The sequence below is a fragment of the Durio zibethinus genome, chromosome 17, assembly GCF_047325235.1.
Source record: "Durio zibethinus cultivar Kanyao isolate XHJ-2024 chromosome 17, ASM4732523v1, whole genome shotgun sequence".
In the NCBI taxonomy this organism is placed as follows: Eukaryota; Viridiplantae; Streptophyta; class Magnoliopsida; order Malvales; family Malvaceae; genus Durio; species Durio zibethinus.
The window spans coordinates 2,674,390-2,689,868 of NC_143178.1; the positions used below are offsets into that span (position 1 = coordinate 2,674,390).

The 15,479-nt window shown below is 34.6% G+C and overlaps 3 protein-coding genes and 1 long non-coding RNA gene across 7 annotated transcripts; 2 read left to right on the plus strand and 2 right to left on the minus strand.

The window, feature by feature from the left end:
- Nucleotides 1–343: 343 nt before the first annotated feature.
- On the minus strand, nucleotides 344–2,149 carry LOC149513961 (uncharacterized). Its single transcript, XR_016329049.1, has 3 exons — nucleotides 2,030–2,149; nucleotides 640–712; nucleotides 344–482 (listed from the first exon to the last, which is right to left on the minus strand). It is a non-coding gene; the product is annotated as an uncharacterized LOC149513961 (long non-coding RNA).
- Nucleotides 2,150–2,287: 138 nt separating this feature from the next.
- Nucleotides 2,288–3,959, minus strand: LOC111276990 (uncharacterized). 2 transcript variants are annotated; one of them, XM_089746031.1, is made up of 4 exons: nucleotides 3,011–3,959; nucleotides 2,861–2,932; nucleotides 2,726–2,770; nucleotides 2,288–2,602 (listed from the first exon to the last, which is right to left on the minus strand). In XM_089746031.1, exons 1-3 carry the CDS (start codon nucleotides 3,611–3,613, stop codon nucleotides 2,765–2,767), a joined length of 681 nt encoding a protein of 226 aa, XP_089602157.1. In that variant the 5' UTR covers nucleotides 3,614–3,959; the 3' UTR covers nucleotides 2,288–2,602; nucleotides 2,726–2,764. The 2 variants fall into 2 exon arrangements, with proteins under 2 accessions (XP_089602157.1, XP_089602158.1); XM_089746032.1 differs by lacking the exons at nucleotides 2,726–2,770; nucleotides 2,861–2,932 and having other exon boundaries at nucleotides 2,393–2,602.
- Nucleotides 3,960–4,351: 392 nt separating this feature from the next.
- LOC111276981 (E3 ubiquitin-protein ligase HOS1) lies at nucleotides 4,352–10,737 on the plus strand. 2 transcript variants are annotated; one of them, XM_022863024.2, is made up of 10 exons: nucleotides 4,352–4,589; nucleotides 4,940–5,327; nucleotides 5,474–5,678; nucleotides 5,786–5,882; nucleotides 6,257–6,664; nucleotides 6,767–6,925; nucleotides 7,965–8,462; nucleotides 8,824–8,961; nucleotides 9,206–9,936; nucleotides 10,092–10,737. In XM_022863024.2, the coding sequence occupies exons 1-10, from the start codon at nucleotides 4,470–4,472 to the stop codon at nucleotides 10,246–10,248; spliced, it is 2,901 nt and encodes a 966-aa protein (XP_022718759.1). In that variant the 5' UTR covers nucleotides 4,352–4,469; the 3' UTR covers nucleotides 10,249–10,737. The 2 variants fall into 2 exon arrangements, with proteins under 2 accessions (XP_022718759.1, XP_022718749.1); XM_022863014.2 differs by having other exon boundaries at nucleotides 5,474–5,608; nucleotides 5,707–5,882.
- Nucleotides 10,738–11,863: 1,126 nt separating this feature from the next.
- On the plus strand, nucleotides 11,864–15,068 carry LOC111286579 (kihadalactone A synthase LFS-like). Of its 2 annotated transcripts, XM_022876615.2 has the most exons (11): nucleotides 11,864–12,024; nucleotides 12,221–12,413; nucleotides 12,588–12,653; nucleotides 12,771–12,822; nucleotides 13,148–13,269; nucleotides 13,462–13,562; nucleotides 13,636–13,712; nucleotides 13,840–13,896; nucleotides 13,990–14,035; nucleotides 14,331–14,410; nucleotides 14,797–15,068. In XM_022876615.2, the coding sequence occupies exons 1-11, from the start codon at nucleotides 11,947–11,949 to the stop codon at nucleotides 14,858–14,860; spliced, it is 936 nt and encodes a 311-aa protein (XP_022732350.2). In that variant the 5' UTR covers nucleotides 11,864–11,946; the 3' UTR covers nucleotides 14,861–15,068. The 2 variants fall into 2 exon arrangements, with proteins under 2 accessions (XP_022732350.2, XP_089602159.1); XM_089746033.1 differs by lacking the exons at nucleotides 13,990–14,035; nucleotides 14,797–15,068 and having other exon boundaries at nucleotides 13,840–13,927.
- Nucleotides 15,069–15,479: the final 411 nt, after the last annotated feature.

Consider the following 15,479-nt stretch of genomic DNA (forward strand, 5'->3'; position numbering starts at 1 on the left):
GCTCCAAAAAAGATCATTGATTTTGATTAAGTCTATTGACCATTCAAAAGCAACAAAACCTGAGTCATTAATGCATTAAAAAGGAAACTATTGAGAGCGTAAGGAGCTGAAAATAAGAGAGTTAGAGTCGAGTAAATTGAGAGGATGGTGGACCCCTCTTCGTCATTGAAAATAAGATTGACAGGTGAGAGGAGATTGAAAAGAAATCATGGCAACACTTGAAATATCTGCTCACACACCATGGGTTTTTTAAAGGTTATATCACTTTCACCAGGAAAGAACAGACCTAACTACCATGACCTAAAATTTCTCTTTATTCTCTTTTAAGAGAAAAAAGAAATAGGTGACATGGATAGTTTAATACTTCACCTGCAAATTCTTTTAAATTTGTGGTTGATAATGTTCTATTTCCCTTTGCTGTTCACAATACTTGTAAAAAGACTTATTTTGGTGGCAAGTGTTGAGAAAAATGTGCCAAGTTTCTGTATGGAGAAAACGAAAACTGTAATTAGCAAAAAGCTCTTCTATAATTTCAGGAGGAAATTGAGGAAACGAAAAAGGCTTTTCCATCGAGCTCACACTTGTGTTAAAATTAGCATATATTAACACTTTCACAAGCAAGAAATTATACATCTTTACCATGAATTGGAATGCTGCCAAAGAGGCTTTCCTATCCTGACTGCCCATGTCTTCCTAAGACTGGAAACTAAACCTATAATTTCAAGTAAAAACACATGTCCATAAGATAATGCCAACCTATAATTCCAAGTAAAAAGACATGTCCATAAGTTAATGCCAAATGTCACAATTAGCCTGGATTCCATGGAATCGATGACATCTATACTTGGAAAATAAACACTACAGAGTATAGCAGGACCCTAACTTGTTCATGAACCTTTTCAGTTTTCGTCAGCAGTGAATGAAGATTAACAGGAAATAAGTCAATCTTGGAAAGAAATGGAGATCAGAAACTAAGATGTATGTAATCTTTTAAATAGACAGTTGTATCACTATAAGCTTATAATTATTCATGCAAAAACAGCATAGATACCGGGTTTGATGAGATTATATCAATCAGATAACCACTTCCAACTTTATAAAAGAGATCATTTTTCTGGTAACCAGTAATGACTATGCTTATAATTTATTAACTATAAGATATTAAGATGCAAAACAAAGGTTTCTTGCCAGTAATCAAGTCACAATCAAATAGAGTAAAAGAATTTGAGCAAAAATATATGACAGAATTATATTGCTTTGGCTACAAAAGTTTCACAGACGAATTCAGAACCAAATCAAACAAAAAGAACAATTTAAGGAAAGTAAAATTGGCATTTTTAACAGTTGTTGATGAAAAAATTGCATAATTCTTTTTTTTTTTTTTGGGAGGGGGAAAGTTGACATAAAATCCTTAGCTCCAAGTTACCCCCCTTTAATTATTTATAAAAACAAAGGGGAGTGGGGGGGCATCCTGCTCAAATACCAAATAAGCAGAAAGGTAACTGGTATAAAACCAGAATTCAGATTAACCAAAAATAGTACTCAGGGAAACGGACAGGAATAAGAAGAAGGCATAATAATAATCAGCTGCCTACACTCTTAATTTGAAACAAGTTCTGTGGAAAACTAACTAGCTGCCATCAACAATTACAAAAGCCTATACACTCTAACTTCTAAGACAGACAATTGAGATGATATTTAAATTTTAAACTCCAGTGGGTACTAACGCCCAATTCTACATTATTATTACCAGTAATATTATCTGTCATACAAGGGCCTAAAAGATCCTACATATGAAGCACAAGCAGAGAGTCTTAACAAGGCTATGGAAATTGTTAAGTGATATAAAGAATTATCCTGTGAAGTGCCATGAAATTTTGTAAAATCAAAATGAATAGACGGCAAAAGGAAATTTCCCTATGCTAAGATCTCAAATTTTGTAAGACAAGCTAGTGAATAGGGCTACAAAGACTATATCATATGCAGTGAAAAAAAAGGAGTAAAAAACTGCAATCAACTAATTTTAAACCTTATCAGGTACTCCTCTTGATGAAGCTCAAATGAGTAGAGGAAGATCTCTTCCAGATGAAGGAAGTATACAGTGCCTTCAATAATAAATCAAGTATCGGATTAGGTATTGAAAATTAACTACACAGCTTGAAACTCTGCCCCCCACCAATGTAGGGAAGCCTGTCAAACATTGTAAGCAATCAACATATTAGAAAATTAACAAAACCAAAAACAACAGAATATCCCAGAATTGGAATACCAATCCGGAAACCAAAAATAACAAAATATCCCAGAATTTGAATATCAATTCGGCATACTGAAATGAAAAACCTAGAAAGAAATTCTTTCTGTTTCATCCATATTTCTGTTCACATTTGATGTATTAAAAAGACTACCATCAATATATAAACCCACTAAAACTCTATCCCTACTCTACAATTTGCAGGACACAAAATAAAAACATAAAAGAAATTAAATATCTTTTCTCATACTTTTCCTTTTCCTTTACAAACATCATATTTTTAATATACCTAAAAAATTTGAGGTCTCAATGTGCCATATCTTACAAAGCTTAGATTTCCGAAGCCATCCCCTGCAAGCACCATCACCAAACAATTTTAGCTGCAGAGTAAGAAAATACTGAAAAACTCCCCCAAAAAAGTAAAAACAACATTAAAAGTTTAAAACACACAAAAGTTAAGAATTCAGAGACAACCTTATTATCTGGAAATCTGTGAAGCATATAAAAGCAGATCTATTTCTACATAAAAAAAAGTTAAAAAATTCTCAGTTATTAGAAAATCCTAAAGCCAAAGGAGTTCACATGAAAATTTAGATTGAGGAAAAAAACCTTAACAGGTGCATCAGCAACACGGTAAGCATCGGCCGTTGTACCAACCAACCATAACCCAGGAAAAACATTCTAAAAACCCCAAAAAAGAAACAGATTAAAAGCTTATCACAAGATCAAAAACAAAAACCCAGAACTATTTGCTCTTACATCAAGCTGTTTCTGAATATTCTTGGGCCTTTTTTTGGGCCTTCTGGAGGGCCTTGATCCTGTCATCACAAAGATATCTTCTTCAATCTCTTCCCTTGATAAAGCAATCCAAAACTTCTTTTTTTCTTTCTTTTCTACAACCCCTCCATTTTCAGCCAAACCCCTTAATCTCATCGATTTTGGCGCCGTCATTTCACTCATCTTTTCCGCCACTGCTGTAGCTACCGCCGTCGACGTCTCCATCACCACCTTCCTCGGCCTCAAATTCCACGGTCTCTGCACCGTCTCCTCCTCCTCTTCCTCTTCTTCTTCAGCTTCATTTTTTCGCAGCTTCAAAGACTTTTCTTCTTGTTGTTGTTCACCTTCTTCGCGGTGGCTTAGTTTTATGGGATTTGGTGGAGGAGGGAAGGATAAGCGGTGAATGCGGGTGGATCGTGACCCAACACGCGTCGGACGGAGACGGTCGTGGTCCGAGTCGGATTCAGGAGAACGGCGATGGTCGGTGCTGGCCGTTGAAGAACTACCACCTCCATGGGTCCCCCATTTCAGAAACGGAAAGTTGAAGTTGTGTAAAGGTTGTGACTTTACTGGTGCAGTTGCCATCAAAACTCATAAAACGAAAACCAACATAAAAAGCAACGACACATGAACGACGACTCTTCTTCAAGCCTACAAATTAAGAGATAGAGAGACAGCACGCGGTGGTGGTAGTGGCGGAGCAAAGAAGAGCAGCCGAGGAAGAAGAAACACCAAACTATATTTGTTGAATAACAGCTTTTTCTTTTTTTTTGTTTTTGCGTAGGTCACTTATACAAAAGCGGGATCACCCAAGGGGTTTATTTTCTGTTATGACTTTTTTAGCCTTGATCTGTTATATATTTACCTACTGGAAAGAAAATTCTATTCCGGTGTTGAACTTTCACAGCAATTAAATGTAACTTGAATAAATAATTCCTTTTCATTGTACCTTTTTTTTTCACATTGATTTAAAACAAAAAAAAATTGATAAAGAAAAATAAAGTAGAGATCGGACCTACCAACGGCGTGTATCGACTTAGTCTGGTTTCAACGCGGTCGGCTTGTCAATTTTTCTAAAAAAAATTATTTTCTTTTTTTAATATTTTCAAAAAAAAAATTTGCGTAATTTTGTTGGGTAGGAAAATAATTATTTTTAATGATTGTTTATTTCTTTGTGGGCTGATTCAATCATCGATACAATCAAAACTAGTGGGCTTGAGCTACCCGATCCGTCTCAGCTGGACCCAAGCCCAATATTCTCCTCCCGTAGCCATGATTGGGAATCCAAACTGGCATTTACATCTTCAATTCAAAAACATTTCTGTCCCTCAGAACAATTTTCCGCTCAGTTACCCCTAAGCCCTTGAACACTTTCAAACTCTACTCTTCAATATTTCCTCTTTAGTTTCCCAGGCAAATCCTTTACCCAACTGAAAACAAAATGGAGAAACCCGAAATCAACGGTCTGATTTTCCCGTCTAGCAACGCAAGTAACGGACGCTCCTTTAGATCCGTAGCTCCTCCGTCTCTTCACCCCAACTTCAGTAGCCGAGCCGTTCGGGTGCCCTCCCCTAACCGCCAACTGCAAAACCCTAGTCCTTTATGTTACTTAGGGTTTTATTTTTTAAATTAGTTTTAAAATTTTTGCTGCTTTATAATGTTACTGTAATAAGGAATTAAGTTCACATTTGCTTGCATATAATTGATTCTCTTAGAAACTTTGTTTTTTTTTTTTTTGGGAAAATAATAGGGTTTTAGATTCAATTAATTATTATTATTATTTAAATTAAGTTGAGATGAATCATGGGCTTAGTATGTAATGGTAGAATGCATTACTATGTAGCTTGAGAGTACCGTTGGTCGGAGATTTATACTATGGTAAATTATATTAGGTTCTAATTTGAATTTCAGGAGGCTTTGGAACACTTAGCATCTATCGACCTTAGCGAGTTATTCAATGAGGCGAAAATTGAGTACTGTCGAGCAACTAGAGACTTAAGAAGCTGTGGACGTTATGTACAGTATGTGTTGAGCTCGTGTGGACATGCATCTTTATGTACTGAGTGTAGTCAACGGTGTGATCTTTGTCCCATTTGTAGAATCCCATTGACAAAAAGTGGTAATAATAGACTTCGCCTTTATGATGAGTGCATAGATGCTGGCCTAATTTCTAGAAGATGCGATGAGAGGTTTCAAGATAACGAAGATAGAGATTATCGACTGACTGCTGATGTTCAACGTCTTCATTCTTTTTTTGATGTAGCCTTGGACAATAACTTGATTTCTTTGGTTTGCCATTGTATCCTTTAGCTGTTTTTTTTTTTTTTGCTCAAGTTTTAGCTTTTTAGGACATATTGATTTGTTTATTTTTTAATAACATGCCCCAAATACTGATGTCTTGGTCCTTTGTTAGAAATTCGTGTTTCCTTTAACAGAGAAAAACAGATGTTACTGATATATGTATGGATGAAAGTGCTGTTTCCAGTGATGCTGTCACTGCTTTGTTGCTGGATGAGAAGGTTGTCAAGGATTGGGTCAAGCGGACATTTCAAAACATGGCAAGAGAACTTCAAGGGATATGTATCCTTAAAGTTTTTGTGAAATGCTTTGAGAACTTCACTCTTTTGGTATTTTGCCTATACCATGTGTGGTGGGTGTTCCCTAACTGTTTTTGTCAGATTATCTTGAGGTAGAAGAGATGAAAAATAGGGTAAGTTTGCTTATAAAGTTTTCTGTACATCTGGCTGGTTTATCCAGTGTACTTGAAGTTTTGGAGTCATCTTTCAAAGGTCGTCTTTCAGCACAACTCCATGACTTGCGCAACCTTCAAGAGAGTATATTGAAGACAAAGCAGGTTTGATTCAATTAAGCGAATGTTTTACCATAGTTTAGCTTATTTTAAGAGCAGTATGTTTGTAGCAAACTCTCAGAACCTGCAATCTTGAAAACCAACTAAATAGAAAATAACAGCAAATGGAATTAGCAGTTTGTGAGAAATTTAATCACTGTCATTTGATCATTGCACTTATCTGAACTTCTGGTTGCAAGTGCACCTTTTGTCTTTGAATACTGCACATCATTGTGTCATTAGTTTCACTAAAATATTCATTTTAGCATTTCACTATACAAATGAAGAAAGGTTGGCTGAGTAGACTTTATAGATGTTATATGCTTTCCCAATCATGCAATAATCAATGCTTTCTGACAATATTTGTTCTAAATTTTCAGCATCTTGAGATCACAATATGGTGTATAAGGCACCAATTCTTGGAACATGTGAGGTCCCGTCATGCTAATTTCACATCCTGGTGTAATCTTGTTCGTGAAAGGAAATCAGCTGCAATTTCGCGTGCATGGCCACCTGATGTGTTACATCACTCCGCCGACTCCACTGGACAGGGTGGCTCTCTTTTCATTGAAGATGCACTGGCAAATCTTGACATAGAGCAGGCATATGACCAGGAGATAGGAGAAGAGTCAGATTTTGCATTTTTGCAAAAGAATGGAGCCTTGTCCTTTATTCGGTCTAAAATAGAGGGAATGACAGGATGTTATCCATTTGAAAGTCTTCAAGCTGCTGTGGACATCCTCTTTCTACGTTGTAGTTCTGATTTGGTGGTTGCAAAGCAAGGAATTGTATCCTTTTCTTTTTGAAATGAATTTCATTTAGGGTTCGTCTGTTGATTGGACATGTTTTCAGTTAGGCAAATTCCTTTAATTTTCTTAACTGAGATGCAGTTTGTATATTTCCTGTTCGATCGGCATTGGAGTAGGCCTGAAGAAGAATGGAGACATATCGTGGATGACTTTGCAGCCTCCTTCGGTATAAGCAGGCATTCATTACTCGAATCCTTCACTTTCTGTCTTCTGGATGATCACTCAGATGAGGCTTTACTGGTAATTTCTCTATCTATTATAAAAGATTGTTGAGTCTAAATGCCCATTTTTGCTTGCTGTCAAGGCACCATTTGTTCTTCAAATTAATTGTATAAACTTTTGCTTATACCATTTGCTACTTTAACTTCTCTGCCACTCACTACTAGGGTTGGCATCGGGTCGGGTTTTGCTCGCCCCGAACCCGACCCGACCCGAAATTAATAAAATATTATTTTTTAAATATAAATATTTAAAAATATCATTATATAAATATATATATATAATTAAAAAATTAATTAAAAAAATTATTTTTATATAAATATTGGGTCGGGTAGGGTCGGGTTTGCCTAAAACCCGACCCCGACTTTGTCTTCATGCTACCCTACCCGACCCCCGATTTTCAAAAAAAAAAAACCGACCCTAAAAAATCGGGTCGGACCGGAACCCGTCGGGTACGGATTTTTTTGCCTTCCCTACTCACTACCTACTAATTAAATAGTTTGATATGTGAGTTTCTAGCTTGTTTAGGAAAGTGACTTTTGCAGTATAATACCAAATGGATTTCTATTCTAACATGCATGTGGAAGCTTTGATGTAAACTGTACCTGTACTGATAAGGCTTGAATATTGCATATTGTTGTTACGGTGCAGTGGATTTACTATAGCTGGTTATAGCTCAAACTAATTGGTATTATCTTTATTGTTTGACCACTAATTCTGTCCATATTAGTTTCTTTTGTTTTCACCCTGAATAATTGGTCATTTCTTTTTTTTTTTTTTTATTGTGAGTTCTAATAGACTAATATCTTAGTGAATTAATATAGTTCTGCCAATTCCACTCTCCTCAAAATACAAAAGAAATATTTTGAGTTTAAAGAACCCAAATTAATTGTTTAACCATATTATTGTGGCCAATTGTAATTTGTCTTGTGTGGAATCACGGTGCTTGTTGATTTTAGGGATGACAGGAAAGAACTCTTTTCTGTCCTTCCGGCTGTACTTGCTCACTCTTAATATAATTCCATTTTCTGATTATTTTTCACTAAATCATATTTCTTAGGAATCTTATCAACTTCTTCCAGAGATCTCTGGCCCAGCATCTCATCCTAAGATTGTGCAAGTTCTATTAGAAAGGCACAATCCTGAGGCAGCTCACCTGGTGTTATGTTGGTCTGGTCGTGATGATGGATCACGGTTGGTTTTGCTTAGTGAGGCTGTCACTATTATTCGTGTGAAAGTGGAGCGTGGGCTTCTGACCGAAGCATTTGCATATCAGCGAATGCTCTGTACCAAAGTCCGGGAAACGAAGTTCAAGTATGGACCAAGTGGGGATGCATTTGATGATCTGAAAGGTGAATGCAGGTCCTGGATGGACTGGATAGAAGTATTGGTCACTGAATTTTGTTGTTTATGTATTCGGAGGAATGTGGTAGATCGAATAATAGAGCTACCATGGAATGCTGATGAGGAGAAGTATATCCACAAATGCCTGTTAGATTATGCAGCTGTTAACCCCTCAACTACCATGGGAAGTCTCCTTGTTGTATTCTATCTTCAGGTAACTTACTGAACTGGGAAAGATCAATGAAGGGATATAATCTTGACTCTTATGTCATTTTAAATTAATATCTCGATAAGTACTGCATGGAATGGTGTAACATCTAGGTTTGGGCTCATGGATGCTGTATATTTTTGGCTACTTGGCCTATGTTTATACCTTAAATTGTTATTATGATCCACATTTTCAACTGTTAGATGCTCTATAATTCTCATTTTTGGCTGATCTAATGGATTCCGACATCACTTCTAGGACTGCTTTTCAGGTTAAATGGATGATTATGACCATGTTTTAATAATTGGAATAATTTTTATCAGTGTATTATCTGAGCTTATGTACTCATGTTCTGTTACTAATCCAGCGCTATCGATATGTTGAGGCATATCAAGTCAATCTTAAACTTTGGAGCTTGGAGAAAGACTTCATTTCAACTGACTCTGTCAATGAAGAAGTTCTTTCCATGATGGAATCACAACGACAATGGAGAAAAGAATTGGTTGTAAGTGGTTTGAACTTTTGAGGATATTCTCATTGCTGCTGTCATTTTTATCTTTTTTTTTTTTGGGGGGGGGGGGGGAGTGGAGTGTGGGGGTTCTTAATCTTTATGGTTATGAAGTTCGTCTTGTCTGATTAACTAACTTAAGAGTGAATTTCTTTTCCATGCTTAGTGAAGTTTGAAGTGCACTGGTAGCAAATAGTATTTAATAACGAATCTACTGACTTGCTTTCTTTTTCTTCAATAGGATAAAGGTATAGAATTGCTGCCAGAAGGCCTGCAGCAACAAGTAAAGACTGGAACATTGTCTGATATAGTGGTTGCTTCTGTTCAAGAGGATGAAACGCCAGCAAGATCTGGTCTTTCTGAAGTGCAAGAACCAAAATCTGCCAGTTTGTTAGTCCCCTCCACTTCTGATTCTATTATTCTACGACCAGACCATATGGCTACTCCTTTGAGACCAGCAGTTTTTGAAGTTCCTAAAATATTGGGTGGGTCTGTCAACAATTCTCGTGTTGCAGCTGTTAACCATGGATCTTCATTAATTTTCCAGGGGAAGTTATTTGCAGATGCAGCAAGAATATCGAATGTTGAAGTTGGCAAAAACTTAAAGTTTGAGGACGTCTCAAGTCCTGGAATTCATGGTGTAAGTTCTACATATGCTACACCTTTAAATGGAATCAGTTGGAGTTCATCAAGAGAACTTCCAAACAGACACCTACAAGAAAAACAATACGATAAAATCATTTTAGAGGGCGAGCAAAATGGTTTTGTTAACCAAGTCCGCAATACAAATACTCCACATTCCCGAAGGCTAACAGCTAACCCTTCATCCACACCTAACAGTAAATTTGGTTTGTTTAAAGGTTCTGCAAATACCTTGCGTCCTAATATTTCTGGTAAGAGGGGCCAATCAGATAGGGGTGACGGACATATGAATGTTCTTCCTACAGAAGACTTAATGAATGACTCTTGGAGGTAAAGATTTTGATTTCTTCTCTTATTCTCTCTTTCCTCTGCATCTGTCATGTTATTCTCTCTATATGGTTCTAAATGTCTCCATAACGACAGATAGGGTAAAATTTTATTTTATCATCTTGTCACTTTTTTTTCCTTATTTGGCATATTTGCAGCCTTGGAGAGAGGTCTTTTGAGGACAGAAATGCAAATGGGGGGCTGAGATGGAGATCTGATGAAACAAGTGACGAGGAAGAGCAGAGTCCAAACAAAACCAAAGAAGTTGGTGCCACCCCCATGAGGGGACTTGGGAGGAGATTAACCCGAAGATGAAAGATCTTGTTGCCAACGTATTTCACCATTCTGTTACCTGAATATATTTATGTCCTTCCACAAGAATGAGCCCGAAGCGTTACAAGTTGCAACCCTGTAAATTTGAGGTTAAATTTGGGGTGAGAGTAGCGTTGCTTGTGTTTCAAAGCTTTCATGGGGGAAAAGGTAAAACCCTGCCTCATACTGGATTATAATTCGCATATATGACCGACTCAGATGTGGTTGTCTTCTTGATATCAAGTTGATGAAACAAAGATTTTTTATAATTAAAGGGGATCGATTCATCAAAGAGCCCCTCATTTTTGTTAAGAAGTTAGCTCAACGCAACATTTTGATAGTTCTTAGTTTGTCGAGCTGTAATCGAAACTTTCCCATATTTAGTTGAGGAATTAAAATTGATCGACTATTCGGTGTAATATGTTCCTTATTTAAAGATTTCCTTGATTTCTTACCAAACTTGTATTAATGGAAATTTTCTTTTTGATAAAATTCTTATCATTACACATGCAATTATATGTTCTTAGGTAGATGATATGCATCATTGTCAGTTTATATTTACATTTGAATATTTTAAAGGTAAACACCTCTTGTGATTTTTTTTAATTTAACATTTTTGAGGTTATCTTTTCTCTCATTTTCTATTTAATGCAGGATAAAATTTATAAGTGAAGTTTATGAAATTTTTTATTAGAAATGAGTAAATAAAAATTTTAATAAAAAATTTAAATCAATAGATTGATAAAATACAATATGAAAATTAATAATATATAAAAAGTTACTAAAAATATTGATTATAATTTGAAATAGATCTATATTTATTTAACAATGAAAATTTTATTAATATTTTTATTAAAAATATTTTTAAATTTTATACGTTTGATTTATATAACGAGATCTTTTAATTTATTGATTTTGATTTTAATTTTAATTTATTTATTTTTAATAAAAAAAATTCACAAATTTCACTTATAAAATTTCATATAAAATTTTTCTTTTAATATAACTGTCAAGGTCAAATAAAAAATCATCATGTGATCAAATAAATGTTATCTCACATTTTATATTTTTACATTTTGAAACATAAGAAATTGAAATTTTAAAAAATATTTTTTATTTTTTAAAAAAATGAAAATAAAAACTGGAAATTTATTTGAAGTAACATTATCCTCTATGTTTATAAAAGTTAGGCTGAAAAGATCTTATCCATATTGTCCTTATTTATAAAAGTTATGGAGACCCGTATTAAACACGCAAACATTTTTATTTTATTCAAATGTCTTATAATTTTATATCATAAAGATGCTTTATAAATGTAGGGTCAAAGTTCTTATACATATACCGTAACACTCAACGTGAAATTGATATGATAGGTTCAAAGCTCTTATTCATTTAGCCACGACAACCAATGTAAAATTAAAATATTACAAATGTGAAATAAATATAATATGTTATATGATAATTTAAAATTAATAATTTAATATATTAATAATATAATTTTTTAATTTTATAAGTGAAATTAAAATGATAATACATATTTTATTTAATATTTAATTTTTTTTTTAAATATATATTAAAAAATATATGTCATCGTCTTAACTTGATTTGTGAAGATAAATTACATAATTTGTCAGCATGAAACAGCTATAAAACTCTTTACTTGGACCAAAGCAAGTTGTTGCAGCAGAAACGAAAAAAAAAATGCCTGAAGCTCTTCAACTACCCATCGTTGACTTGTCCTCACCAGATCGCCTCTCCATCGCCAACTCTATCCGTCAGGTTCTTCTTTAGCCTTTTGCAAGTTAATGTCTGTGGCCTTTGTTCAATGTTTAGGTAGTTGCAGTTTCGCTCTTTTGTTGTGCTGAAGAAACTGTTTTAAGAAGCAAAACAAATCTTTTTTTTTTGGTATAATGTGTAACTTCCAAGTGCAATAAAATTTGCTTTAAATTATGAGTTCTCAACTTGTTGTAAACAGGCGTGCATTGAACATGGTTTCTTTTACCTCGTGAATCATGGGGTGGAGGAAGAATTGCTTAAGAAAGTTTTTGAGCAAAGTTCCAAGTTTTTTTCACTCCCAATTGAAGAAAAGATGAAACTTTCTGTAAAGAATTACAGAGGTTATACAGCACTGTATGCTCAAAAGCTTGATTCTTCTTCAAATGCCAAAGGTATTTTGATTTCTTCTTCATCTTTTTTCCTAAGTTGCCTGTTCAATGATCATGTCATCGAATTTAATGTGAGGTTTTATGCTTTTTATTTTGAAATTTTTGTTCATCATCTGTTTGTGAGGATCCATTGGAATTGGGGGTTATTTTGACCACTTTTGACTGGTTGGAAAATAGGTGACACTAACGAAGGTTTCTATGTTGGTCCACTAGCCGATCACCTCAACCAATGGCCTTTAGAAGGTATCTATATGTGGTTATCTTATACAGAATTTATTTTCAACTTATTTTTTGTCTTGTATAAATAATTTCTTCATATCAAAAAAATTTAACCGAGTTATACTCTGATGGAAATTTCAGAAGATCTGCCATCTTGGAGAAGCACAATGGAGACTTATCATAAAAAAGTGCTGTGAGTCCCTACTGTTAATTTTCATGTTGGCACTTATGATTTACAGATGAGAATAAAATTCCCAAACTATCACTTTGAGATTGGAGATTTGCTCATTGATATTTAATTTTTTTTATAATACAAGCTTAGATGCCTAGTCATTCCAGTTCAAAACTAGCTTTTGAGTTTTGAATTCAAATCTAAGTTGCTTGGAACATTTTCCACTATGAGATTTAGATAGCTCCGCCCATAGGACATTATTCTACTGGCACAAGTATTTCAGAATTACAGCTTGTAGAATTGAATGAATGCAAGATTTACATTGTGTGCTAGATTTGCTTCTCAGGTCTGCTGGGACTAAATTAATTTCCTTAATTGCCCTGGCTTTGAAATTGGATGAAGATTTCTTTGAAAAAAGGGGTGCACTGAATGAACCATATGCGTTTATCCGCCTATTACACTATCCAGGTATAGTAGCACTAATTGTCTTCTTTTAAGTCATTGATTGATTTGAAGTTTTTATGGAGCCTTTTTTTGCCATTACACTTGTATATATTCAACAAAACTTTCCATTCTAGTGAAGAAAATAGATAATATAAGCAGATGTTCAGACCATAAAACCTTAAAAATATGAAATGTGCCTCTTGATTTTGATGTTAGGGGACTTGGAGTCTTCTGGTGAAGAAATTTATGGTGCTTCTGCTCATTCAGATTTTGGAATGATGACTCTTCTAGTGACTGATGGTGTTCCAGGGCTTCAGGCATGTTCCATGTCAATAATATGCAAACGTTAAATTTTGATTTCAATCCAACATCTCTCCTTTGTGCTAACAGGTTTGTAGGGAGAAATCCAAGCAACCGCAGGTTTGGGAGGATGTGCCAAGCATGATTAGCGATGGCAGATTGTTCATGTAAACAGAGTTATATCTCACCTTTCATATCTCACCTTTCAACCCATTTCTAAAGAAAAAAAAAAGGGAAACCACAGAGTCATATCTTGCCAAATCCAGCATCTGAACATTGGATATGAATCTGCAGGGCATTCATTGTTAACATTGGGGACATGATGGAGAGGTGGACAAATTGTTTGTTCCGGTAAAATGGCTTTTTTCTGCTTCTGTTGGAGGTTTGTACAATGATAATGTCACTTTCTGTGTATCTCCTCTAATTTGTCTCATCCATTTATAGGTCAACACTGCACAGGGTGCTGCCACCAGGACAAGAACGCTACTCTGTAATGATTCACCCTTTCCTGTTTACTTCCATTGTCGTTTCTTGTGTCATCAGGTCTCGAGTGGTTAACAATAATAATTTGCACATCATTTATGGAAAATTCAATTATGTTAAGAAATATTTTGTTGAATGTTATCTGTTCATGATCTGATTATTTGATGGGGACCAAGTGTCACTCTCATCAGATTTCAGTCCAAAGTCTCTAGTCATTGCACATTTGTTTATTCTAACACTCTTCAATTGAGGCAGGCCTTTCTTTGTTCTGAAAGCTTTATAATAACTATGCAACATTTCAGGTTGCATTTTTCATGAATCCCAACAAAGACATTATAGTGGAATGCTTGGAAAGCTGTTGCAGTGAGTCTTCTCCCCCAAGGTATTGATACAACTGGAACTTTAGCTTTATGTTTATGTTTTGGTTATGGTTAAAACAACCTATCAAATAGAATATTGATCAGTTCATCTCATTTAGATAATTTATGGGCTCATCCTAACTGTATATCCAAAGAACAATAAATCATTCACATAAAGACAACAATTAGATAACAATCAAATCAATCCCAAAACCAAACAAATTTATGAGCACTCTTGTCTTTAATAATCTCATGTTAAACATTTACTCTTATGGACGTTCTTATTTAGTCTCGTGGGTGTCGTACATCCAATTCTATAAAATCCCAAAGTTATAAGATATAAGGCTTAATTTGATGTTGTTGTATATATCATCAATGGACATAAACGCATTTTTATTCCTACCTGCAGATTTCCACCCATCCGTTTGTTGGACTACCTGGAAGAGCGTCTTAGTCTTGCATATCGCTTGTAGTTGAAGTCATGCCTCATTTTCACGGATTGTATGCTACATCTGGTTGTGCCAAGCTCTCTGCTGTTAAACAAATTGCTAACATTGCAATCAATACTTCACAGCTAAAGAGAGGCTTAGAGCCCTCAGATACTATAATAATCAGTCTTATGAAATAAAAAAAGAAATGGAAGAAACGGAAATAGAATATCTAGTTTGCTTGTGCTATGAATTCTTCGCTATAATTTGCAACTATTTTTAAGAGGTATTTTCAAAAAATAAGATAAATTCATTGTATTGATATGAAATAATATTTTTTTTAATTATTAAAAAAAAAAGAATTAATTATCGTTAAACAAAATTTACAGAAGAATTACAATTATTGTAGTCATAATACAATTATTCAATCACAAAAATTTGAGATCCATTACTAATAAGCAATGATTACATAATATTTTGGTAACTGCTACACAATAGATGACTGTAGTTGAATAATTGTCCACCATGTTTAGGGAACTTTGATAAGAAACTAGTAAAGCTGGAATTGCGACAAGCTCAATGGAAAATACCAAGGATACATTTTCAACTTCTTGATTTAATGAATAAAAAGATTTAAAAAGATATATAAGATTATCTAATCCGT

What these genes read in the sequence shown, in the direction of transcription:
- LOC111286579 (XM_022876615.2), top strand. Translation starts at nt 11,947, where the DNA reads ATGCCTGAAGCTCTTCAACTACCCATCGTTGACTTGTCCTCACCAGAT. An exon ending in AGCGATGGCAGATTGTTCAT is followed by an intron (nt 13,713 to 13,839) that starts GTAAACAGAGTT and finishes ATGAATCTGCAG; the next exon opens with GGCATTCATTGTTAACATTG. An exon ending in CAGGACAAGAACGCTACTCT is followed by an intron (nt 14,036 to 14,330) that starts GTAATGATTCAC and finishes GCAACATTTCAG; the next exon opens with GTTGCATTTTTCATGAATCC.
- LOC111276981 (XM_022863014.2), top strand. Translation starts at nt 4,470, where the DNA reads ATGGAGAAACCCGAAATCAACGGTCTGATTTTCCCGTCTAGCAACGCA. An exon ending in TCAGTAGCCGAGCCGTTCGG is followed by an intron (nt 4,590 to 4,939) that starts GTGCCCTCCCCT and finishes TTTGAATTTCAG; the next exon opens with GAGGCTTTGGAACACTTAGC. An exon ending in TTGTTGTATTCTATCTTCAG is followed by an intron (nt 8,463 to 8,823) that starts GTAACTTACTGA and finishes TTACTAATCCAG; the next exon opens with CGCTATCGATATGTTGAGGC.
- LOC111276990 (XM_089746031.1), bottom strand. Translation starts at nt 3,613, where the DNA reads ATGGCAACTGCACCAGTAAAGTCACAACCTTTACACAACTTCAACTTT. An exon ending in ATATTCAGAAACAGCTTGAT is followed by an intron (nt 2,933 to 3,010) that starts GTAAGAGCAAAT and finishes TGGGGTTTTTAG; the next exon opens with AATGTTTTTCCTGGGTTATG.